Here is a 27601-nt window from a genome sequence, read left to right on the forward strand (position 1 = left end):
ACATGTTTTCTTTGTTTTCCTACTTGGAAGTTTATGTCATTTGTGGTAATGTTTCATGTATGTCTGTTGGTGTTATTAATCTCATGTATGTTTGTATGTATGTGTATGTCCTCTTTTTTTATACGAGCTACCCAGGGATGCACAAAGAATTTCAGCCTTGGCTGACAATAAAGTTGTATCGTATTGTATCGTATATATGATATGGTCGACATAAATATTATCATGGGTTTACATTCTATAAGCTTTTTTCTTGCATACTTTCCATATTTTTTGGGGGGTTTAACCACAACAAGTTGAGCATTAAAATGAACAAATGAGGAAATTGCCTTCATGTGTATTTGACTGTACATGTTGAATACATTATGGAAATGCTATTGGCTAGCCCACTAAGTGTTAACAGTAACAGGCTAATAAAGCCCCAACGGGGATAATTGAGTGAAAAAAGAATCACAATAATAATGGCTTATAGTCTGTCCTTTTGTTCTCATGAGAGAGATACAGAGTAGTGAGAGAGAAAGTGTGATCTGCATTACAGAAAAACTCACTATCACCACAGGGTTCTAAATTCACCAAAATAGAAATCTAAAGTTTAAAACTTTCCTGTTTAGTTTATACTTTCCTATCAATGTTTATGACTGTTGTCATTAAGTCTCATTGGATAAACAATGTCACTTAAGTTAGATGGTAGATTTGAGAATCTTAAGGATACAATTAATACCTAATAAATTGGTATTACACCGATAGCACTAGCATGACGGATCTGTGACAAGTGACACTATTAGCCTAATTACACTAAATGAACCACACATTCAATTCATGTTCATGACGGTTGACGGGTGCTAAAGTTATAACCGTGTAATATGTCAAGACGAATGCACACTGATTCAAGTAATTTGTTTTGACTTTCACTTTTGGAAAATGGATAAATGTTACTTTAGTGGCAGCAGTTATGACTGCTTGTTAACTACGTTATACCAAGAGATGTCAAAAAAGAGAAACACAAGCTGTACATATTTTATTGCAATGTAATGGTGACATAACAGGGTTTAATACATTATATTACAAATATCTTATGTACAAACGCAATGTGTTGGATCTATTGACATCAACAAACCACTAAATTTATACAGTAAATACAGTGCTTGATTCATTCAAGCAAATTGGTGGATACCTGTTCAAGCAATTCAAGATTTCAAAACAAGTGTTTTTCTTCTTAGATCTATTAAATGTTTCATAAGCATACTGTTAATAACTTCAGGTATTGCTATTAACAGTTTGGGGTTCATGGTAAAAAATAAAATGGCACCTTTCTATAGTATTTTGTTGTAATTAACAAAACTGGCCAGAATATCAACCCTGTATAAATGTTACTGTTCCTTTAAATTATTATTATTTTTTTTAAATGTATTTAGAATGAAATTAAAAGTCACTGGATAGGTTTCCTGTGTCAACCTCATTTGCTTGTTACTGCAACAAACAACTTTTCATACATACTAAATATATATGGTAGGGTTCCTATCGCACTGCTACTTAACTGAATTATTGTAATCTGTGCTTTTAATGTCAAATTAGATTAATACAAACAATATATTCAATTGAGAGCACTGTCAACTAAGCAGGTTTTGGGTTTATCAAAGACAGTGTATCTAAAACAACTCCTGAGCAATGAGCACATGTCTGTTACTGAGTCATATGTAAAAAGGGAAATGGTACAGACAACAGAATAACTTTCCTTGAATGATGAGGAGGAACCGCTATATCAGCCTGATGTTTTGATATTGCACTTCATCTGTCTCTTTGTCATCGGTCTTGCTGTGGTGCCACTCCATTTAAGAAAAAAGATAAAGATTGCATGGATTTTAGAAGACGCAAAGGCTTTTGTTTAGTGAGAGATACAGTACAGTACAGTATGTATGTGTTCCTTGGATGTTTAGTGGAAGGTGTTTGGGTTTGGACGGATCATCATGACCACTTTCTTAAGTGAATAGGCTCCTCCTCTGAACTCAGCCCAGTAGACTCCATCTTGGTATCGGCTGCGGTAGTGTCCTCCTCTGTACCAAACGCCATTCAAATTGGAATGGGCACACGAGTTGTACCACCAGCCTCCCTTTTGGTAATGGGCACAGTTGCCTAGAAACATAGAAAAAAACTGTCAGGCTGCGTGCATGAACATACATTTTCATTGAACACATATTTTCTACCGTAGGTTTTAATAATAATAATAATAATAAATTGAATTTATATAAAGCTTTTCAAGACTCAAAGTACAGGGAAGCTATAGTGCGTAGTTTCTGCCGGACGACACAATCTTGTGAACATAGCATGCTGAGAAATACAGAGAGAGTTTTGTGGAGCTGATAGTCTTAATTAGCTTTGTAGCAACTCATTTGGATGTAACGGACGTCATTAATATCAAAAAGATGCGCACTAAAGCTTTAAGCTGCCATTGTTTGTAATACTTTCTACTTTTTACCTGTATATGCATCATGGTCTCTGTCCAGTGTTGTGAACTGTTTGCCATTATGCCAGGTGAGGGAGTCTCCAGCGTTGCCATGGTAACGGCCCACCCTTAGCTTGTAGAAGTCGGCCTCAGGCTCCACCCTAAAGCTGGCATACTCTGCGAACACCTTCCTACCAGACCAGTCCTCCAGCGTGACCAGCAGTTTGTAGTTTGCCTGGTTAGTCAGCCAGTAGATGTTCTCCAGACCCAGCCAGTACTCGCCATCGATATTGCCAAAACCTTGCTGTGAAGAGCAGCGATAAGAAAAACACTATTAGTAAGATTAGGAAATCCTTTCTGAATGCTGTTTGAAAAGCTTTGAACAGTTAGTTTGGATTTCTGGGGAATGATTCAGTGTCGTTGCAGATGTTCTGGAGGTAATTATGAGTTTACCTCTTCTACGGGGTTGTTTATCGTCAAGGAACATTATTATAAATGGACCCTCTGAGTCAAGTTTATGGCTACCATCGGGTGTCCAGATTTCCACTATTATTTTGTTATTGTAAGCACAGCAGGAAAAGTGTATATAATATGAAATCCAACATACTGGATGCTGTCTCACTGCTTTGTTCTGGCTCTGGTCATACTGTAAGATGGTTTGTGGTATCCCTGACCCTGCACATGATTTGAATCATGGAAACACCCCTTCTGATGAGTGTAAATGCAATTTCAGATCTCATGCGGTTTAAATGTTTTCATAAAAGTCTTGGAAATATCTCCATTGTTGCCTTTAGCTGAGATTTAATCAGGACACTTGTGAATCTCTGGCCAACAAACAAACGTTAACCAGTGAACCGTTCCTCCCTGTGTGAGGGGTTTCCCTTTCAAAAGAAAAAAGAAAATGAGTTCCCCTGAACAAAAAATAACTCCACAGACCTGTTTATCGGGTAACTTGTGATGCAATATTCAGGAAATATGTTTTTTTTTTTCAGAACGTCAGGGATGCTGACACAACTAAGTAATGTGACGTTCAAGTCCAATATTCCGACATTTTAATTTTACTGTGAACTCGTTCACAAAGACCAACTGATGTCGCTGGAATTAATGAGTCATGGCTATGGCAGTGGCTGAGGCTGTTACTTCATCAGACACTTTGAGAGCTCAACAATTACCTATTCATTACTGGTTCACATCTGGTTAGTGGCAAAACAACCTACATATGCCACCAGCTTCAGTCCAAACTATGAGGTCCTTGATTTGGTGTGAGGTTGCTGCACCTTGTATGTCTCCCAGTTCCTGAAAAAGTTGACGGAGCCGTCCACCCTCCTCTGGATCACGGTCCAGCCACCTGGGTCATGTCTCTGGTCACACCACACCTGCATAAGCCGGTTGGCATTCTCTGGCTTCACCAGGTACATGCCACTGGCAGTGTGGCCATCTTCCAGAGCCTGCAGACAATCCTTAAATGGCCCTAAACAAAACGGCGACAACGAGACATATATAGCAAGTCAAATCCAGTCAGGTATCACAGTATCTCAAACGTTAAGAAAGGGAAATGGAGAAAAAAAGCCGTAGTGACACAAAGAGTTTTTATACTCTGCCATAGGGAATCCCATCTTTCAGCAGAGGCTCTCATTTTAACAGCAGAATTGATTTTGGCTGCTCCTCTCACAAGGGAAATGGCTGCTGGCTGTGCGGCCAAAAGAAACACTGGCATGAGGGCAAAGGGAATCCTGAAATGATGAAACGCTAGCAAACACTTTCGGTCATCTGGGATACTATACTGTGCAGGATTATTATTATTATTATTTGACTTACTACTTTACTTTCTACTTTATAATATACAGACACATCATTTCCACTGAAGACATGACATATTAAGGCCTCACGTCATGTTTTGAAGTGAGGATTTCCGGGACTAAATTAATTTATGGACAGCTTGTAAATCCTTCTCTTAGCTGCACTTCTCTGCCAGTAAGTCCAGTAAGTCTGCTGAAGCTTTTTTCCAATATTACAACAGTTGTGTAAAGTAACAGGATAGCATCTACAACATGTCATGAAGATGCATTTTAATGTTGGGTGAAAAAAAACTCTGAATTAAAGAAAAGTAATGTTGGCAATAATTAGGCCTGTGCAGTATCAGCCCTGTGCTCTTTTGCAGAAATAGAATTCATGCTAAAAATGTTTTGTAGATTTTGTGCAAGGTCAATATTGTTTTATTGGATTTTATGGTGCAAATCTGTGAAACCTAATTAGCCTTTGTGATTTTACCTCAGAATTCCTAACCCGGTAGATAATGGAAAAACACTGGGGCAACTGGCTCCCCGGCTTCAATTGCTTGTGAAAGTGTTTAAGTTCTCAAGATTTCACACTTGTGTGGTTTGCCAACTGGCCCAGATTACACAGAGTTTAAATGCAATGGAAACAAATGAAAAGAGAATACGGGGTCACACAAAGGGGTAGAGGTGAGGGAAGGAGCGCCTCAACAGTTTGCAAGAGATATAAAGAAAGAGGAGGTGTATTAAAGAAGAAACAAAGCACTTCATTTATAATATGTCATGAAACACGCAAAAGTGTTCACATAAACGGAAGAGGCAGAAGTTTGTCTCTCAGTAACAAGGTTGTTTTTGGTTTTATAAAATCTCTGTGGATGATATCTGTCTCTGGGCTCACTCTGCCATCCATTTAGTCTCAGGAATGTCTGTTGAGCAGATACAAGCCAGAGAGCTGCCCTGCCCTGCCCTGCTCTGTTCTGCCTGATAAAGTCTGCTGCTTTGGTGGAACATATGACTGATTCTTGCCTAGTGCAAGTGGAACAAATGACATCACTGACTCTCGGTATCTCTTTCTGTTCGTACTTTACCCCCCTCACAGACTCCATCCCTCCAACTGTCTGTTGCTCTTTCATGTCTCTCTCTTCCTTCCTCTTTCCTGCATTGTGTGAAGCTCTCCGTTCGTGTTAAGGGTTTATGTAACTTTTTGGGGTGTTAGTTGCATGGCTATGGGCAGGAAAATACTTCCCTCCTTTTAAACATTCCATACAAAGGCTACTGTTCACATGCAGCCTAGTGAAAATGGCAAGCAGTAGCACAAAATGTCAATGGAAAATGCTTAGGTTTGTTCTTTTTTCCACCATTTTCAAACTGAAGTCTCCTAATGAAAGGGAATGGCAACAGACTTTTCACTGCAACTCATACCACAAAACACCCATCACATCAATTTTAAAGCTTTATCATCTACTAACATGTGTTCAAGAGTCTAATGGACTTGGATCCAGCTATCCATTTAGGCACATGTATTTATCCTGCTAATATGTTTTGTGTTTTTGTGTGGGTTGAATCACAGCAATTAGATATGCATCTCAAAAGGCTGTAGACAACAGCATTCTGTTCTCACTGAGAGCCCTTTGCCCTGGGAAAGTGTGGGAAGTATTTAAATTGGCTTTGACTGGAAGAATGGGTACTTGGTGTTGTCTTGTTATTAAGAGGTTCACAGCGTAGTTAGCTCAGAAACACAATCCTTTGTTTGTGACCACTGTGTTTGATGGCAACTGGTGTGTTTGGTAGGAATGTATCAGAAATAGAATGTCTATATTGAAATCTTCATATTGGGCTGTTAGACTCACCAGAGGGCTTGTCGGTGGTCGAGGGGCTGTGTGTGCCAGTGGGCATCGTTGGAAGAAGAGGCGGTAGAGATTTTTGGTCACTCTGGATCTCGTTGCTGATTGGCTTGGTAATTCGTGGAAGGACGGGTGGCTGGTAAGGCTTGTTGAGAGGTGGTGATGGTGGAGGTGGCTGAGGCCGTGGCTGGGGGACGGGCACATGACGAGGGGGAGGGCGACTCTGACAATGCTCCTCCAACAGCGCAATAAGAGTTGATTGGTTAGTGGCCAAAGAAGCCAAGTGCTGGTACTTGTGCTCAAGATCTTTGTATCGACTGGTGAGCTGTTGCATCTCAGAGGTTTGGTTCAGGATCTTGTTCTCCATCTGAGCCAATTCGAGGGCATTGTCTCTCTTCCTGATGATCTCATGGAGCAGCTGCATGTACAACTGAGTGACTCTGGAGTTCATGTTTCGGCTCTCCTTCCTGAGAAGCTTGACCTCATTGACAATACCCCCGTCCACCTCTACCAATTGCTGCAGGGTCTCAATCTGCCTCTTCTGTTTCTGTAGCTCCACGTTCAGCAGCTCTAACTCCTGTTTGTTGACCCGATTCTCCAGCATGGCCTCCGGCTCCTTGGAGTTGACACAGATGGCTCCGGTTACTTTTTGTTGAGGCACAATGAAAGTGTAGGAGCACTTGTCCTGCTGTTGGTCAGCTGGAGCACGCTTGCTTCTTCCAGCATAGAGAAACTCTCTCTCTACATCATCCTCGCTACTCTGAAATTCTTGGGTCCTGTCCCTGCCATGGCTGCTGTCCGACAGGCTCTCCTGAGTCTGCTGGGCCCCACAGGCTAGTCCATAAACAAGAAGGAGCCCCAGCAGGACCTTTGAAGGGGGCTCCATGTGTCCAACTCACCAAAACCTGAGGAAAATGGGGAAGAAAATGGAGAACATGATTGTATTGTAGTAAAGTAAGTAAGCAGCAGACTGTAAGAGCATACCTATTCTGAAACTGTTTTCCTTACTATTAGAACTGAAACCCCTCTTCACAGCTAGCTGATTAAGACCAGAAGAAGGCTGCCCATCAAGTTACACTGGTCCTATCCTCCATTACCTGCCAGGAGCAGACAGGCACAGAAGCGCTGTGCATTCAGATCTCACGCTAGACAGGGCTGGAGGTCATTACAGCTCCCAAAAATGTGGGCTACCGAAAAAGATTAGATCTGAAAGAAAATTGCCCACTTGCCCCGCAGAGCGCCCCAGTGGCTGCCGTGACATTCCATGACAGGAAACGCATTATATTCATGTGTAATATATAAATCAGGAATTGCATGGTTGCTACACCGTAGGTATCACAACTGGTGTGAGCCCACGCTGCCGTTTTCCCTATGGCTTTTAAAGTGTAATTCATTGAATAGGCCTACATCGGGCCTTGATCCTGGTTTGTTTAAATCAGCTTTCAGCTATCAAAAGTATGCAGTACTTGCTGTTTGAAATTTACAAATCCCTCTTACAAATTCTCACTGCCCCTAAGAAAAATATTTATTTTTTCTAATGATGTGCTTCTAATGATGATTTCTTTAGGCAGTTACATTGCCGTTAGGCGAGTTTGTTTAGCTTAGTTTGCTGTGCTGGCGCAAGTTCTCTCTGGGCGACTGCCACTGCTTGTCCTTGACATACACAAGCACTCCTATCTGCTCCCCTCTGCAGGCCTGGACATCTTTGCTTATGGAAAAGTTGAGACACTACCAGATGATGCTATTCATGGAACTGTTTTAAATATTGATTGTGTTGCATCAGTCCTGTCCATAGCCTTTACCAAAAGAGGGAAAAAAGTTGCGCTCAGTCACTGAAAAGCAATTAATCCTTATTTATGTATCTACTTACACACTACAGCATGTTTTTCTCTTTTAACTGTAACTCTAAATAGGGACATTACATAATGTTATCCTTATCTGTCTCAGAATTAATTTCTGATTAATTTCTGAGATACTATATCCCTGTCTAGATTACAGTCTCTCTTAAATGTTGTCCTTCATAACTGGACTTCGTGGCAAAAAACATTCCTCAAGACTATGGGAATGAGATACTTAGGCTAACTGTTAACCCCAGAATTCAAAATGTAGACATTTTTATTAGAAAAATAAGTGCAGGCAGTTTTTGGAGATGATGTGGCGTTATTAGGGGATGCCAATGAGTGCTGAGGAGAATGTAGCTCCTGTGTAAGAATAACAGGGCCTTGAACTCCTGGGGCACCTTAATTGAAAGCTGCTGCATATTGGATTACAGAGGGGTCCAGTGTAACACCTCCCCAGAATCAGAAGGGGCCTGTCTAATCAGAACGCATTATAGAGAGGGCTATATTGGCTTGGCTTTGAAGATCTGCGTCAGGATTGCCAGTCTTACCAGTAAGTCCTCACCCATTTGTTACAGCCTATCTCGGTGTGAAAGATAATCTAGCATACAATAGTCAGCACAAACATGGGAAGAGAGCAGAACTGTTTTTGTCTTGTTAATCCGGGCGTGCTGCCAGCACATTAGGTTGGAGACATGGAGAAGAGAAATGCAGCGCTCTCCACGAACATGACCCTTGGCACATTCGACCCTTTTGGCTTTATCTGTCTAGAGTAGAGTGTGTAAACACTTTTCCTTTTTTTTTTTGCACACTGTACTCTTATTTAGCCTCTCGGTCTTTCCGATATTAGAGTTTACCTGGCTCAGTAAAGCGGAATGTGAGCTTTGATTCTCCCATGAATTTTATAAAAAAAAGGTAACTAAAAGTAGCAATTCCTCAGTTAAAACATGACTGCAATGAATAAAAAAAAAAAGGTTTTTTTTTTTGCCATGAAACTGTCTTGTGTCAGCACAGTAGGAGGTCTTTCATTACTGATTCTGGCTGTATGATGTCAACTCAGCAAATGCTGATTGATTCAGTGTCATGAATAATTTTTGCCATATTATGCAAATTATCCGTTAGCGTTGATAGATCAAGCCCTAAAGAAATCACTAAAAATAGCTTACAAGTAAGCCCATACCAAGATAAAAGAGCAGCCCAGAGCCTGTCCCTTGTAATGTGCTGATGACTGTATTTGGCCAGTGGCCTGTGGTTTCTTCCTCTGGAACATGAGCTCTGTCTCTGAGAAATGGCGTGTGATTTGCCCCTGCTGCGGAGGAGTCCCAGGTTGGGACGTTGTTAGCCCGGAATCTCCTTCTCTAGGCTTCACTACACTTCAAAGCTGAGGGGAAAATGTTTGCAGCCTGTGATGAAATGTGTGTTTGTGTGTGACAGAGTGAATGCGGTATGTGTGTGCGTGTCTTCCAGTGTATTTCTTTTTTTTTTTTTTTTTTCGATAATGTGCATTTTCAAATAACAACACTTGCTGGGCTCAGAATCCCAGGGACCTGAGAGAGTCCCATCTGCCCCGACAGAGACAGCCTGTTATTAACCCATCCCCAGTCTGCCAGAGGGAGCAACAGAAAGCCTCCTTCTCCTCCTCCTTCGCTTTTAACAGGCCCCACAGCTAATCATTGTCCTAACATCAGTTCACTTTAACAGGCTGCTAGTGACTGGCAAGTAGCTGCAATTATTAACTGGTGTTGAAAAGGGTCATATACGTCTACTCTGCTCAGGGCCGAATGAGTGAATAATGCAGTGAATAACCACTCTCTTCGTAATTTGATTGGCAGCTCCTCTTGGGGGGATTTCTTTAAGTCGGCTTCACACCAAAATGTTTTGGTTTTACTGTCGTCAGGTGGTAAGTCTGTGTTTACACGACTCCTCCTTGTGGATTTTACTCAATGTTAAATCAAGTGTGATAGGTGAGTGCAGCGGGTAGGTCACTCTGACCAGCGCTGCGCTCCAGCCTTTTTGGTCATGCTCAGCACATATTAATTAGAAGGTGGGCAGCCTCGCTCAGACTGGCTGATGTCTCTCATTTCAGCGTGAGCATGGCATTCCTCGCATTCTTCGTCACCTCATTAGAGTGAGCTGCCATACACCCATGGAGAGTCAATGGTGGTGGCAGACAGAAAGAGCTAGACCCTCTAGACGCAGGACCAGTGCGCCCCTTAGCCCCACCGTACCTTTAAGACACGCTGTATCTACTGACCCAATTCATTCCCAGTGTCCTACTTTCGGTGTGAATGCCTCATAGTCCTATCATCATCATCCACAACAGGAGGTCGCAACACAACTACACAGCACCTAATTTGTCAGTAGCTGCAAAGGAGCAGACACTTTGTGGGACGGCTTTGTCCTGCAAGCTCAAATTAGCGCCAACTCCGCTGAGAACTGGCATTTTCCTGCATGACACCCAATATGTGTTGGATCAGAGTCAAATTCAATTTGCTCATGGTAATCTGCACTATTACATTACCTTGAGGGTGACCTCATTCTTTCCTCAAGCATGTAATCCTTGTAAGCGTGTAACATGACATTTTGGACATGATTAACCCCAACTAGCTGCTCGGTTTGATGGTGTAGGACAGTATTTGTTTTGACTCCATGGAGCAGGAGAGTTTAGGTGTTTGTTCAAATTTAGGTTTCGTTCTTTGTCTCGCGCTGCTTGGTGCGTTCTTGCCTCCCTCACTTGTGATCTGAGTCAGGCAGGGGGTCTCAGGAATTGTTCCGATAAGTTCCAGCATTCTACCTCAAAGCCCCCTTATCCAAACACTACCCTGGCAGCAGAAACAAAGACAGGATTCAACCGCCTGCTTCCCTCTTCTCCTGAGCCTAGGGGAACATCCTGAAGCTGCAGACTGCCCGACATAGGTTATCTTTTTCTTTTCTTTTTCAGTGAATGGCACTATTTAGATTTTGTAAAATAAATCAAATAAGTCAGCATGTATCATTCAAGGCTCCTGCTGCCTGTCGTCTTCTACACACTCTTCATTGCCCATTTCTTTTATCTTACCCCTTCAGGGTCCTGGGTTTCGACAAGAGTTTCATCAGTAGTGAAGAAGCACTTAGCCCAGAGAGTCCACTCCCCAGCATCCCCCTACGCTGACTTAACCCCCCCTTCCACCAAGTCCACCAGAGTCATCAGTCCGGGTTAGTCATCAGAAAGAAATTACCCTTTTGGCGCCAAACAGGGAGTCCGATAACTGATGCTGCACGACATCTACTGAATTTAAGGTCAAACCAAATCATTATGTAAAGTGCAACAGGTTGGGAGAGTAGCAGTCAAAGTCTGAATTCAATCAATTTCACGAAATTACAAAAAAAAAGAATTGCTTCACCATGGTGTTGGAAATGTCACTAGGCTGAGAGATTCTGGGCTCCCTAAAGTCTGTCACATCAAGAAAGGTCACCATGTGCTCTGTGAGTGACAATGTGTCAATGCAGTGAATTAAAGTAATGTTTGACATGAAGTAATGTAAATGTGCACTGTCCCTGTAAAAAAATGTATAAACTGATAAATATACAAACACGTGAAAGGTTACACAATGCTTACGAGATCACTGTACAGTATTGATGAGGCTCCCTCAGTTGCCTTGCCCTCCTGGCAGAGCTGATTGAAGTTTCTCCCGGTAGAAAGTCATCCCGAGTGTGAAAGCTGTTTCCCCTGTGTCCTCCTCTCCCTCTTTCTGCGCTCTGCCTTTAATAGTTACTCACTCTTTGTCACCTCAGTCCATTCCAGCCGTGGAGGGTGGTGGTGTTTTAAAGCCTATTATTAAAACACCGTCATTAGCCCAACAGAAGCTTCACTTGCCAGAAACTCCTCAGCAAATGTTGAGTAGATTGTTCCAAAAAAATCCACTTGAAAAAGTTACAGCACTTTTCAAGAAACAACTTTAGTTGGATGGTGGAGGTAGTTTCCTGATAAATGGTGAGAGTCCAGGGCAGGTTGTGTACTGCCTGTGGCCCGTTAGGAGAAGACTGTCACTTTTCTGTGGGCTGAATCCATCACTTCTGCCTCACAGCTCTAAGAGGCTGTCTCTCTCAACTGCACCTCTCTCTCTCTCTCTCTCTCTTTCTCCCTCTCTCTCTCTCTCTCCCTCTCTCTCTATCTCCCCCCTCCTTGGTGCTTTTAAATGATAAAAAAAATCCTCTTGCAGTGTTTCAGTAGGCAGACCAATTGAGCTCAGAGTCTCCCCCTCTCCCTTTTAAAAATGAACACATTCTTGTTGAAAGCAACAGCTTTTCTTTCACCACCCCTCTTCCCCATGGCACAAAAGAGATCCACAAGCATGCACAACACAACACAAGCTACACACACACACACACACACACACACACTACTCAAATTTCCAACCCCCTGCCCCCTGGCCGGCTGGTTCAACACCACCACTATTTCTGGCTAGGACTGCATGGTTCTTTTGGTGGTGGGCGGACAGCCGCATTGTCACACTGATCAGATCCTAATTGGCCGTGATTGATAGCTTGCCCCAAGAGAGATGGGAAGAGGCTGACAGATAGGAAGCAGATCCAGGTGTCTGACCTAGACCAGGTCTGGGTGAGCGACTGCTGTCCCTGGTTTATAGCCTGGAAGGGGGGGGGGGATGTCTGAAATCTGCTAGCTCCGCGTACAAGGCAGCACACTTGAACTACATCTTGCTGGGGGACAACTACGTAATGCCTTCAAAAGCAGAGCTGTGCTTACTTGTCCATGTGTGTCGGTAGACAAAAGAATATGAAACACGTTGTCATGTCAGAGTGTGGACAATCCTGCCAATGCTCTCTAAATTCCTCAAGCAAAGACTTGGCTTTGGGTACTGTTGCCTTGGCTGTCGTCTGTTGTTTTTGTGTTGTCTTCCTGTTTTCAATAACATTTGCAAGTTTTTGCCCAAGCCAATAATGTTGTCATTGGGTTTCCTGTTTCAACTAAGATTAATAGTTTTCTATTCAGTGCACATAGAAACTTCAGAGTAGTGTTTTCCTAAGAGCGTAATTACATAGTGCTTCAGACTTTTCTAGCAGCTACTGAACTTATTTCTTAATCCAGTATTAACTGCTTTGTCAGCTGTTGAAATGAAATTGTTTGAACCCAACTTGTAGTAACACCAGATGGGCAACTATGTTTATCAGTTAAGTTTTTCTCAGCCTTGAGCTACTTCAGTGTTTTATTGTAGCTTTGTGTTAAATACAAATTCTCAGTTTGACTGTGAAGTTTGTTTTACAATGTATAATATGGGCGATTGTCTCTTTTGGAGTATAGACATTTAATATTTTACAGATGGTGACTAACTTTTTATGTGTCAACTTTAAACTCTGAAAGTGTTGGGATGCGTATAAAATGGGAACGGGAAGGGTAAAAACTACCAATGAATGAGGAAAAAGTTGCATGTACACTCATGTGCCAAAGCTTCAGCTACATTACTTTAATTTAGGTGTTAAATACCAAGCAGTTACATGAGTAGTACTACCTTTTTTAAAGGGCAAGTCACAAAGTATAAATGAAGTTTAGAGCACGGTGCACGAGTCAATAGCTGAGGCCTTGCATTTATAGTATGAATGTGTTATTCAAACTTGTTTCCACTATGTGTGCAACTATTTAGGTGCTCCTACTGATTGTATAGGGTACAATCAGCGTTTTCCATTGTATTGTTTTTACATTTACATTTACCATTCCCTTTAAGCCGATAGATTTAAATATTGGCCTCAGTGCATCTCTGAAATCAGGCTCTTGTACAGTTTGGATTCATGTGTTTTCTATCAAGGACTGTCATAAAACAGTCATACTTCAGCTATGGGGAAATGTTCCCATGCACTATTGACTAAATGTAGTAAGACTGGAAAAGCTATTTGCAACAGGTAGCATTTAACCCTTCTGAGGTCAGTTGCGGTATAACATCCTCGGGGCATAATTTAGTAGCAAGTGGAATAAAATATTGTAAACTAGCAACAGCTTACTGTTGTTTAAAGATTGCATTTTCTGTAATGAACAACCTCATCGGTGAAACGAGCGTTGTCCTTGTATATATTACATGAAGCATTATGTAATAGTTTGACATTTGTGTATAATTTCCTTATTCCGATCCTGTGTGGCTCAGTATTTAAAGCCAGGCGGCCGTTGATTTAGTCCACAGTCGATTCAGTTTCTTCCTTAAATGAATATAAATGTTTCCCCCGATGACACAGTGAGAATGTGCAACTGGCTTTATGAGACGAAGTTCCTGGCAAAGGATATTGGACCAGAAAGAAGTGGACAAAATTATTTTGTAACATCCAAGACTAAGCCAGACGGAAGGACCGGTCACACGTATGACAAGCTAATCCCTTCAAGAGACTTTTGATCAAAGAAAATGTGATTCATCTTTAGCTCTCATGCGTCACATGTTATGCTGGCTATTATTACAATTGTTTATACCCATCTTCTTCTCTTTCCTCTCCTAAATGACAACTGCAGCTGACTTTGCGGTTAACTGGTGAATGGCACTTTTACTCAGCGGTTGGGAAGCTGAGCTGCTTTTCAATGTTGAGTGCTTCGAGTGACTCATTGGATCTCATCCAAAACCACGGTGTTGGTGCAGTGATTAGTTCTCTTTCCATCTCTAATCCTCAGCAGGTGGAGGAACAACGGATCATAAAAATGTCAGGGGGAAAATGTTAGTCCCGTATTGAAATAGTAACCCAATCAATGCATTTTAAAGCTGCAAGCACCACATGGGAGGGGATCACGGAAAGTGGCTTCACGTTGGAAATGTTTCACAGATGGGCTGCTATGTTGGCGAAGGAATGAGCATGTCGAGGGAGTTCTCTGGTTGCTTACCAGTTCATCTGGGATGAGCAGGAGGAAAGCTTCTGTTATGAGTACAATTTGTGGCCAGTTAAATAAAAATGTAGAGTTTAAGCCAGGATAATAGGTTATTATTGGTATAAATTGTCAAGTGAATGTCAGGGTCAATAAGAATGTATATTCGACTAAAGTATAATAATAATAATAATAATAATAATAATAATAATAGTCACATTGTATAATCTATCTTCCTACAGCGATTTGCATGGGAGTTTAAACAGAATAAGCTCACACAGATATGAGGAAGTGAAGAAAGAGCAGGGAGCCCGCAGCGTGTTTGAATGGCAAACAGCTTCTTTAGAGCAGTACATCTTTTATCATTTGAATTCAAGTGTTTTAAATATTAAAAAACATGAAAAAGGCAGTGTAGCCCGTAGCCTTATGATCTGTCCAGATGTTGATGTTGTTCATTATGAAGAGAATTATATCGAGAAAGTACTTGCATTGCCCTACTCAAGTTGAAATACTACTGGGTAGAAAACAAATGTAATAGCTTGCAAAGAAAGTAGCAGCACTTCAGAATGACAGATATACATCATAACAGGCTTTTCCCATGAGCTGATGTTTTGGCAACAACGCTTTCGAGGCAACTGGATGTAATGGAATCTTTATAAAACAAAAAAAACATCTGTTGAATAAAAACTATTTATATACTGTATTTATGCAAAATATTTAGTAAGGCCGTTTCTTAAAACCTTCAAATCTGCAGTAGGATTCATTACCTTTTTTAAGGCTAGAAACCAAAATCAAGGGTCAATAAAGTAGCACAAGTAGAGTAATTATGGGCAATCTACTAAAAGTAAAATTCCACTACCTCTGTAAAATTGTAAGCTGAGGTTAAAGGGTAGGGAAGACATACAATTACTTATATCTCATCTCGTTAATAAAGACAGTAATCACTGTGAGTAACTCACTTACTCCATCTCCATCTCCGTCCGGCCGGTTAATCATCCCCCATGCACATAATCTAAACCAGCGCGAACCAAGACGGCCCACACACTTATGGCGCTTTTTCCATTACATGGTACCTGCTCAACTCCCCTCGCCTCACCTCGACTCGACACACTGTGCGTCCATTTTCCATTGCAGATTTTAGTACCGCCTCAGCGTGGCTGATCCTCATAGCGGCGCCGCAGTAAACTGCCGTGACCTAACGCGACACACACACAGAACGTCGAAGATGTGTTGTTGTTGCCACAGCCAGAAGACACATTTAGTTTCAAATGAAGCTGGAGGCAGCAAAAAAAAAAAACACAGCTGGCTAAACTATTTAAAAATGGCGGGTTTGTTCAGGACACCTCCCCTCTGTCGCTTTCACGTCACCTTTTGGTATCGCCTCAGCTCGCTTGGAACCTCAACTGAGGTGGTACTAAAGAAAGTACCTGTTAGCAGGTACCAGGTACTTTTTTTTTGTAATGGAAAATCAAAAAAGGCGAGTTGAGCAGGTACCATGTAATGGAAAAGCGCCATTATATTAACTTCCATAGTGACAACAACAGCGCATAGCACTAGCTTTAGGATACTTCTTCTGTTTCTACCCTTCACGACAAAAGCCCAACTTAGAGCATTTCGCTGAGAGGAAATTCAAAAACGAATAGCTTACACGATGCCAACACTAGATATCAACCAAAAGCCAGAGGCCAAATTATATTCAGTTGCTGTGAGCTGTAAATTCACCACTTCTAAGCAGAAGGCAAAAGATAATGTGATCTTGGAGCCTGACTGGGCAAAGCCTCTCTTCCTCCGGGCAGCTGCCTCCGTCTCACTCAGACTCACCCTGGCTCCAGTTGCGCAGCTGTCTGTACCATGGATGTATAATAAGAATGGCCTGTACCCCGTCGCTGACATGTTCACCAAGCGGACAGGACGAATTATTGTACTCTGGAGAGCAGTGTGAACCATAGAGTGTATGCATGTGAACGCGAGGAGTGCTTACTCTGACGAAAAAAAAACATGACTCCTCGACTTGGGTCCCAGGCAAACACCGTCTTCCTTTACTTTTCACCCTTTCTCCAACTGGGAATGTTGGTATAGGCAGTCGTAGAAGAAGCAGGTCTTATTAAAAATGTATTTTCTGAAGTCATATTTTAATATCGCACAGTAAACATCACAATATATCAATTGCTGTTTGGGGCCCATATTATATTTTTCACGAGTGGGAGCACATGTGATGAGGTTGTGTTTTGCTCAGTATATTTACCCACTATAAGTGGCCACCATGGTGAGCTTTGTTTAAACATGGGTATGTACAAGGCCAGCATGTGTCCCTGTCTGCCAGCCATGATGGATGGTGCTCTGGTGACCTGTATCGACCCTGTCACCCCCGGTCTACTGTTGCTCGCTGTTTGTTGTGCATTTTTGATTGACAAGCCTATTACAACTGTGAATTCACTTTAGTAAATTCTTGTTGTAGTCGTGGTAGGCCTTTTTTGCCATTTTTATTCTGTGCGGCTATGAATCGGATGGTAATGTAATGCATTTATCAAAATAGAAATGATATTTTCCTCTGTGATGTGGCATGGAAAGAGAAGGCTTAATTATTCCATGGCCTTGCTGTGTAGGACTCACTGTGCTCAGCTAGACCTACAAGGATCGTTGTGTTGGGAGGAAAATTTTGAGTTTTATGATCTGAGTGGAAAGAATGGGACTGGCTCAGGATTTTGTCAAGCTCACCCCAACTCTTGCAGAAAACACCAAATGAGACCAGTAAATATGGAACGTGTGAGAATTCAGAGGAACAGGATTTCATTCAGACTTCATTAGTCTGATGTTGAAAGCATGGGCAGCATGTGTGGCCTTCACTCGACATAACTCATGCAGGGATTTAACAATATATGGCTAACAATTCGGGGTGGGGCGAGACACCCAGCTCACGAGACGAGACACGAGACTGGGTTCACGAGATCGAGACAAGACGAGATTTTAACACTATTTTACAGAAAACTTCAATGAAAAAATAAGACCTTTATTCAGTTGAAAGTCACAAAATGAAAAATCGAGCACTGAATGGTTTTGCCACGAACTCAAATGACTGGCGTCTCTCCTGTATAACAGTTACACTGTTACTTATTCCATATTTATGGTGGAGAGAGAGTCCCTTCACTCAGAGAACCAAGGTTACAACATAACTAAGCGTTTTCTGGCAGTAGTTGAGACCGTTGAGACCAAATGTTTTGTACTTTAATTTGGCATTGCACAGTTAGTCTATATCCTTCACGTTCCACTTCCGGGATTGCTCCGGTGCTGCAGGAAATCCCACCCGATGCATGTATTTTACATTTCCTTTCCTTCTTTGTGTTGGAATTTTAAATTTTCTGGATTTATGAGGACTATTGTTGACTGCTCCTCAGATCTCTGCATGGTAAATTGAGACAGCTAGACTAGACTATCTGTCCAATCTGAGTTTTGTCTCTCACGACTATTTTGTAGTGGCTCTGTGCCATTAAAGCAGAACACGTTCGCGGCCGGGTTAGCTCAGTGGGTAGAGCAGGCGCACATATACTGAGAGGTTTATTCCTCGACGCAGAGGTCCAGGGTTCGAATCTGACCTGTGATGATTTCCTGATTCTCCTGTCTTCCCCCTTCTCTCTCCCCTTTCTCACCTACCTGTCCTATCAAATAAAGGCAGAAAAGCCCAAAAAATTATCTCAAAAAAAAAACAGAGCACGTTTTCCTCCCATCCCCGAATGCTATGTGGAGTAGCCAGACCCTTCTTCAGCGCGCTTTGGAGGAGGGTCTGGCAAAGCGAAACTATTGTACAGTAGACAGAGAGAAATAAAGCTTATTTTACTATTGTTTCACGTTGATTACGTTCTAAAGCACAATTATATTACCATCAAACACTCAACAGATGATTTTTGTGAACACAGATGCTCTTTTCTCCTCCTCTGCATTTTATCAATCGCAGCATTAAACAAGGAAGTAGGCTACTCTAGTATCCATTTATGACCATTATAGGACGAACAGAGAACATTTCTCTTTGTTTAATATCATTAAAAGTAAAAAAAACAGAGGAAGAGAGTGGTCTTCGCGACACAGCGCCACAGTGAACTGCACGCTGCGGACGCTTGTGTGCCGAGAGAGAGAGAGAGAGAGAGAGAGAGAGAGAGAGAGAGAGAGAGAGAGAGAGAGAGGTGGTACTCTCTAACGTTCTAACGCTGGGTTTTACAGGCATCTTTTTTCTTTAGCTATCACTCTGCAGAAGTAAACACGGAGTCCACTTTGGAGAACAGGCGGGGGATTTTCTATGCTAATTTCAAGGCTGCTGCTGATATCGCGAGACACTTTTTACCTCGACGAGAAATCTCGTCACGTTTAATCTCGCGGGGGTGAGATCTCGTCACACCTCTACTAACAACGCTGAAGCTGAAAATATCATTTCTAGATCTGGCGCAAGTGAACAATTTTACTATTTGTGTTAGATTCAATTCAGAATCAGAATTTTCCTGTTCATCCCTTTGCGGCCTGTTTCTTAACACACATTAAACCCCAAAGCAGCTCAGGAGCCTACATATATCAAGTTTGACACCATGCCTTGTAGCATGGAATTTAAAAATCAAGATTACAACACCTATTTGTCATGAGGTCTTAAGCTTTAGCGTATGGTTTCCTGATATGTTTTACAAATGGGCCGTCTTTACATCATTTGGAAAGAATCCAAAGGAACACACTCAGTAGGTAAAGGCTTCTTTTTTTAAAAAAAAACAGGTGTTGTGATTTGGGATCCATGGAAACAGGACAAAACAACAAATAAAGCCCTGTGCCATAAAAGAGCAACTTGAAATGATGTGTGACCTTATGTGCTGGTGAAAGGCAATGGCAGTTCGTCTGTATGGGTGGTACATGTGAGTAAGTTTCAAGGGGAGCTGTCTGAGGGCCTGACTCATGAGGACAGAGTTGAAATATAGTGTAGGAGAGTCCTGAAGTTTTCATGGTAAACATGGTAGTTCTGTCATCAGGGGAGGCTGTCAGTAGTAGGGTTGGGTACCGAAACGTGGTGCCAGTCAGAGGTGTCAAAAGTATTCACATTCATTAAAATCATTAATCAAGTAGAAGTATGGATACTAGGGTTTGAAAAGACTCCTGTAGGTAGTAGTAAGTATCAACTCAAGCATTTTACTCAAGCCCACAGGGGTCTATAGTGCACTACCCCACCTCCGCAAAAAACATTGTTCTAAAGGCCATAATGACTATAATGTTATATTAAAATCATACCTGCAAACTCAAAAGGTGACACATCTCAGCAGGTACAGTCTGGTGTTAGAATCTTCTACAGTGAAATATGGACAAACTTTTACACCGTTAAGCTGTCAGCATTTTAACCATGTTGAGTGCAGTGTTAACTAGCGTCACGTGCGGCGATGTTTCAGTTCCCTCTAACGTCCGTTTTCAGAGCATCAGAGAGAATAGCGGTCGTTAAGGCACTGGTGCCGTATTAGCACCGGGTCTGTGCAGCTGCGATGGATCGTGTACAAACCAATAGGGTGTCGGAATGGTATATGTTTCACATATACCATTCTATCCAGATGGCGAGATTCATCTGGATAGTTTTTTTTTTGTGTGTGTGTGTGTGTGTTTTTTTGAACGATGACGAGCCGGAATGAAAACAAGCCAAACTGAAATAGGAGTAGCAACGCTATTTTTAAAATGTAAGGAGTAGAAAGTACAGATAATTTCGTGAAAATGTAAGGAGTAGAAGTTAAAAAGTCTGTTGTAAAATAATTACTCCAATAAAGGTAACGAAGTATTTGTACTTCGTTACTTGACACCTCTGGTGCCAAAGGGCACCGGTGCCAACGTAAACGGTAGTAACGAGACCGAATAAGAATGAACATTTTGGTGCCTCATTTACACTACACTCGACAGCAGGTAACGTTAGCCTACCTTTAGCTAGCAGCTGGATTAAACACAGTTAAAATGCTGACAGCTAACGTTAAACAGTGTAAAGTGTGACTGTGTTTCACTGTGGAGGATTCCAACACCAGGATGGAACAGTCAGCTCTGTCAGAAAAACAGCACAGAAGTTGCGTTCACTTGAAACAGGATGCCTTGTGGTGCATCTTTTTGTCGTTCAACAGCAATTGACTGGTGAAATAAGTTATTGTTATTTTTTTTTAATTTAACCTTTATGTAACCAGTTAGTACCCTTCTTTTTTCTTTTTTTTTACTTTATTAAAACGTATCGGTTCAGGCACCGTTTAGGCACCGGCACCATTTTTAAAGTATCGCTTTAGCACCGGTATCGGAAAAAACCTAATACCTAACCCTAGTCAGTAGTAGAGTTTAGGTTTTAAAAAACATGGCTCTCAGTTAAGTGTATGACTGTGTGGATTATGTCAGTAGAATATTTGCCCTACTTTCTCAGCCCAATGAACATTGCTTTTGCAAATACAAAGACTTCCTAACAAAACTGTCTCAGTGTAGAAAATACAGTATATTACACATTCAATATAATGTGTATGTACTAGCTACTAAGAGTCTACTGTTTTTAAACACACACTATGTTTTGCAATTGTGACAGGCATGTAGTACATTTATAACAGTAAAAGTTAGCATCATCAGGTCACACTGTGAGCAAATCATGAATCTTGGATACCTGTTACTTTAATATGGCCATTCCACATCTTTATGTGACAGGTTTGTTTTATAGCAGCAGTGATAACTCTTCAAATGACATCTTCTTGGCTCTGCCAATTGTATTGGACATTTGTTTGGCAACAGTATCATATTTGAACAAGCCAGCCTCCCAGCCAGGTGAGACGTGGAGTAAAGCCATGTTAACATAGGAATCCTAGCTTGTTTGTCTCCGGTTTAAGCCGCTGAACTGTGGAGAACACAAAGTATTCTGTAGCTGTGTATTTAGGTTCAGGTCTACTAGCTTTAATGACTGATGTCCTGGGGAAAGGAAAGCCTGGGGAATGATTGGAACGGCGTCCTGGCTTAAGGTAGACCATAGCTCATTCCCCTGCTGTTTATGGAATTACTGAGGGCAGCAGTGACACCCAAAACCCCCAGCTCGGCCCGACTTTAAACAGTGTTACTACATTGCCTGACACTAACCTAAGTAGCATTAGAGAAGCATTAAGTGGAATAAATAATGAATAGCCTGTAAACGTGGAATAATTTTTATGGGGGTGTCCCAAATTGAGACATGTTGGTGCAAATAATCTCATCATACTGTAGAACAGGGGTCGGCAACTTTAGGCACGTGTGCCACCATGGGCACGCGGGACCTTAACCAATGGCACGCTGGCAATATGTGTTCAAGAGAGTTATTGATGTGTTGAAATCATGGTTGAAATGCTGAAGCACTCTCTCATCCGCATGCCAAATTACAACGTTCACAGTTGCGCGACCTGTTATTTACGGTAGTTTGATTGACTCCTATCTCTGACTGGGAACATTACAGAGAGGATTACCAACGGCCGCGGGGGCAGGTGAACTAACGCTGGTCTTGTTACTGTAAGGAGGCTACATTAAAACCTTCGTGAGTTAAAAACCAGTACTTATTAATGCACTCACCTGTGTAGACCGGCATAAACATGTAGAAAGCCATTTTCAATCTGCTCTGTCTGCTCAGTCCACTCTTGTCCACCGCGCTGTTTTACGCAAACACAGCTCTACTCTAGCTAATAGCAAATTTTTACAAAACAAGCTAAAACAAAAGCTGTCGGTTTGTAGACTGTTTATCTTAGTTTGCAGGGAATCTTGAAATTTGGAAAAATTCTTATAAACTTAAGCTGGCTGAAGAAACCATCCTCTCCGCTGGAGAGGTAAATATGGATGCATTATAAGACCAAAACAAATAAATGTGGCTACTTAATATGCACGTGAATGATGCAATCGTTATGTTCGTGTTCTTCATTCTTGATAATGATGCTGGTTGTGTTATTATTATTTTGCCACAGCATTGTTTCATTGAAAATGAGGCATACAGGACCTGCTTCTCAGTCCATTCATCATTAAAGCTGGGCTTTGTGTGTGTGTGTGTGTGTGCGTGTGCCTGTGCGTGTGCGTGTGTGTGTGTGTGTGTGTCCGTCATGGCAGAATGTGGTCCTGGACCCACCTACTGTAGCGGAAACTACCAGAGGCAATTTAAGTACTTTGCCAGGTGTTTATATGTCCGTCTGTCTGTGAACAGATTTTGTCACTGTAATAGCGTTGACAACCGTGCATGATGCAGTCACGGAACTTTACAGGTGTGTGTTTGAGATCAAAATGAAGGCTCAGTTCGAAGATGGGTGTGGTCTGAGCAAGGGCCCCAAATATACAGGGGTAGGAAGCTGGGAAAGGGCCATTGCCATCGCAAGATGGTCTCTAGTTTCTGAGAGTATTTTATGAAATGAACAAGCAAAACAGCCATTTCAAAACTGGTCCGTGAACTGTGTCTTTTGTTTTCGGGGTTATCCATCTTTGCATTTTATTACAAAATTCTCACTTAATGAGCACGTTTCCAACCTGAAACTCCCAGAAAAGAATTTAAATTCATTAGGCTAACGAGTTACTCTGCTAATGGGCTCTAAAAAACTTGGAAATTAAAGTTACAATACACTTTTATATTGATTTTATTCCTAGGCTTATAAGTGCGTTGACATCAGGTGACAAATAAAAGGAAATATCAGCATTCAGTATCTTAATAAGGTATTGAGCCTCCAAAACAGCTGTTAATTTTCACAAAACTATCTTTGTGAAGGCTTCAGAGGATTGAAAGCTAGTGAGCTGTCGTGTCCCCAAATAGTACGGCCTACAGAGAATTCACCATCATTGTGAGTTCCTTCCTCCACACAGACCAGTGCTGCATTTCATTTGTAGTTCCACTTCCACTCATTCACTCGCTCTCAGCCCTTATTATTATTAGAGCCAGACTGATTTATCGGCAGGCCGATACTATCGGCCGATATTAGGCATTTTCCAAATTATCGGTATTGGCATTTATAATGGACGATAAATGAATATTTAAAAAATAAAATAAAAACGGATGAAACACCCTTCAACCATGTTATGAGTGTTGGTGTTGCATAGTTTGTCCACCAGAGGGGACTCTACAACATCCCTGTTGGCAACACTCGTGTTTAGAACGCCACAAACCCTACAACCAGCTGATCCAGCCAGAGTCGGGCATAGTGAACAAGTTATCCACGACTGAGATCATTGGTGAAGTGTGTTTATGGTAAGTTGGCAACTGTCACGAGACATACATTGCTTGAATAACAATTAAAAGAACATTCCCATCAGTTCACTTAACTCAAATAAGCATGACAAAATTCGTCACTCCCATGTCCAGTTTTGCTGCTGTTACATGTAAGCCGAGAGTGAAAGCTAGTAATTATGTTACGTTGTCACAGTATAGTTGACTGACTGTCGGTTTAACTCTTGAAAAAGATGTATTTCTTTAGTAGCGTGACAGTAATAGCAATGGGACGTATCATCTCTCCTCGGCCAGTTATTTTGAAAAAGTATGTTTTACAATAATTTGCAGTATGATGTTATCCATTGCTAAATTATGGCTTATCATAGACTTTAGCTAACCACAAAGCTAGCTAATGCCATGGCTATCAGTGGAAGACCGCTAACATTAATGACCTTGGAAACCACAACAAACTCATTCTGCCTAAATAGAGTAATGATTACTGTATTCATAACTAGCATATCTGTAGTTACAGTCCCTGCGTTGTAAAACGTAAGTTAGGCATGCAAGGAGTGAATATTTAGACATAGAGAAAAAGTATGAAACATAGCTTGTGCATAAAAGTTAGCTTTTCTTTTCGTTCAGCCGCAGCATTAACAAGTCACATAATGGATTTAGTGCATCACTAAGTAGTAGATTTTAAAAGGCAGGCAGCAAATGATGATTGAAAATGGTTTGTTGTAGCTTGATAGATAGAATTAAAAGAGTGCAGGTAAAGGGATAAGCAAGTTGGCATTGTAATTATAAGGCAGCTTATAAGGCAATAGGGACTATTACACACAAAAAAAACATTAGGAGTGACCTTTGTCTTGTTTAATAATAATACAAATGATAATGATAATAATAATATCATCATCATTGATTTTATTTATCATTACAGTCAATAATAATAGTAGTAGTAATAGTTGTGGCAGTAGCAGCAATAATTTTGTTTTTATTTTGTATGTCTCACCTGGCTTGTTTACTTTATATTTTGACAGATGGCAAGTGGTGGACGAAGTCAAGTATGGGAGTATTTCACAAAAGGCCCGTCAGGTACAGTCACATGCAACATCTGTACAGCCTCTGTGAGCCAGGGATCTGGCAGCCTCAAATTTAAAAATACAACCAACTTGTGGGCACACCTTAAGTCAAAACACAAAGATATCTATGAGAAGGCGCAGAAAGATGCACAGCCTCAAGTTCCAACCACATCATTGACACAACCAACCCTAAAACAAGTGCTAGAGAAAACCACAAAATGGAATCTAAATGATCTAAGAACTGAAGAAATGGACAAACTCCTGATGCAGGTTCAAGTGAAGCACTCATGAGCTTGACTGCTCATTTCATTGATAAGAATTGGAAAAAGGTCCAACTTGTCTTGAATGTTAAATCCTTATCACAGTCCCACACAGGACAGTACATTGGAGAGACATTTCTGTCCATGCTTGAGTAATGGGAAATTGATGAGGAGTGGGTCATGCTTGTGCTCAGGGACAGTGGGGCAAATATGGTGAAAGGCACGCGCCTTGTTGAGATGCCAGACCTGAGCTGCAGTGCTCACATACTGCACCTTGTTATAAATGATGGCCTTAGTTCTCAGAGAGTGGTGGTGAACATTCTGGCAAAGCTCAAGAAAATTGCTACACACTTCAACCACTCTGTTACAGGACGGCAAAGCCTGTCTAAAATCCAGGAGGAGCTAGGTGTCTCACAGCATTCTATCATTCAGGCAGTACAGACGAGGTGGAACTCTACACTACACATGTTGGTGAGGCTGATTGGACAAAAAAGAGCCATCACTGCATATGCTAGCGACCATGGACATTTCTCATGTCTGTCAGCAGAGGAATGGTCCATTGTGTCGAACATGGCAGAGACCCTCGGACCACTGGAAGAGGTGACGCTGGAATTCAGCAGAGCAGACTCATCCACATCCTGCATTTTACCATGCACAGAAGTGTTACGCCGTTTACTTGAGTCAGAGGGACCAACCACCAATTCAAACCAAGAGAAAAACCATGCTGGATAGCTTGCAAAAGTTAAAGACTCTAAAGAGGTGGTGCTTGCCTGTGTCCTTGGCCCACGAAAAAGACGGCAAAGAGCGTCCTTTGGTACCAGAAATTCTGACAAAAGTGAAAACCTGGCTGGAAGAGGCTTATGGAGAAGAGTCCACCAGATTCTGCCACTGAAACTCCATCTGAGGAGAGCGATCCCAACAGGCCGAGAACAGAGGACCAATTACCCAGTCTCTTAGACTCGCTTTACGACACTGTGCTCCTTCCATCCCCCGGTGAGGCAGTGGAACCAGAGGGGATTATCGAAGAGCTAGAACGGTACTTCAGAGAGCCTGTCATTGACAGAAAGAGTGGAAATCCATATGATTGGTGGAAACACAACACCAACCGTTTCACCAGACTGTCAGCTTTGGCAAGGAAGTACCTCTCCTGTCCACCCTCCTCTGTGGCGAGCGAAAGGGGAGTATTTATGAGGATAGGCGAAGCTCTTTGAAAGGAGAGAATGCAGAGAACCTTTGCTTCTTGTACTACAACCTGCCTCTGCTGGACTGGAACTATTGAGGAATGGCTGATTCAGTAACATACCCCATATACTGTATATAGTTTATATTTTGCTGTTGTTGTTATTTATCAGAACTTATATATATATTAAATATTTTTTTTCCAGTCTTGTTCAAAGTCATATTTATGAAGCTTACCAAGTCTATTAATACTGGTAGTTTCATATCTTAAGTTTGTATTTTTATACATATCTTATATTTTGACAATAAAACAAACTAGTTTATTTTTAAATTGCATTATCATATTATTTTAGTGAGGACTCATGAATAACTAAAAATAACTAATGTTAGGGAAATCTGTTTATGTTTTGTTACGCGTTTCTGGATATTTTTTTAAAATATATATCGGCCGATATATCAGAATATCAGATTTTTAAATCACCAAATATTTGTATCGATATCGGCCTTAAAAATCCTTTATTGGTCGTGCTCTAGTTATTAGGTTAACAGCATTTGTCACACAGTGGACACTTGGACAGCAGAGCACAGTGGGTGGGGTAGGAGTGGAGAATTTAAATGGAACACACCTGTCCTTGTACACTTTCAGCCCAAAATATCTACCATCAGTTGTACGCTTAGCGCTATACTGCTTTTTAAGTTTCAAGTTCACTTCAGTTTTTTTAGGCAAATGGAACAATACTTTTGATGGTGGCAGGGATTCCCCCGAGGGAAAGTGCAGAGGGGGGGATTCGTGGGCATGTTGAACGACTATTGAAATGCAGCCCAGCACTAATGTTGCATCTGGTGGTTAACAACTCGTCAAAGTAGAAATTTCCAAGTTTCCGGAACTGTGGATAGTTGACCTCGAACAGCTGGAAAAAGGCTGAACACCAGTGGTAAATGTGGGCAAATTCCATGATACCCAACTTAATATGATACTGTGATAATATTGTATTAGGAATTGTATAAGGAAAATAATACATTACACATTTAAATAAAAAAATTGTAAATTAGTATTTGCATGTGTGTTAAATAACAGACATGCCCAGGCTGCAAATACAATGCATTTGTATTTTATGCCTGGCCTTCATCATTTACACCTTGCTGTGCTTTTTATTGGTCCATTTCATCTCA

The 27601-nt window shown here is 41.4% G+C and overlaps 1 protein-coding gene and 1 pseudogene across 1 annotated transcript; one reads left to right on the forward strand and one right to left on the reverse strand.

The window, feature by feature from the left end:
• Nucleotides 1-1000: 1000 nt before the first annotated feature.
• angptl2b (angiopoietin-like 2b) lies at nt 1001-11973 on the reverse strand. Its single transcript, XM_039804268.1, has 5 exons — nt 11496-11973; nt 6066-6964; nt 3718-3911; nt 2474-2744; nt 1001-2130 (listed from the first exon to the last, which is right to left on the reverse strand). The coding sequence occupies exons 2-5, from the start codon at nt 6943-6945 to the stop codon at nt 1931-1933; spliced, it is 1545 nt and encodes a 514-aa protein (XP_039660202.1). The 5' UTR covers nt 6946-6964; nt 11496-11973; the 3' UTR covers nt 1001-1930.
• LOC120560444 lies at nt 9991-25981 on the forward strand (annotated as a pseudogene).
• The last annotated feature ends 1620 nt before the right edge of the window (nt 25982-27601 follow it).

The sequence above is a fragment of the Perca fluviatilis genome, chromosome 6 (genome assembly GCF_010015445.1).
Source record: "Perca fluviatilis chromosome 6, GENO_Pfluv_1.0, whole genome shotgun sequence".
Classification (NCBI taxonomy): domain Eukaryota; kingdom Metazoa; phylum Chordata; class Actinopteri; order Perciformes; family Percidae; genus Perca; species Perca fluviatilis.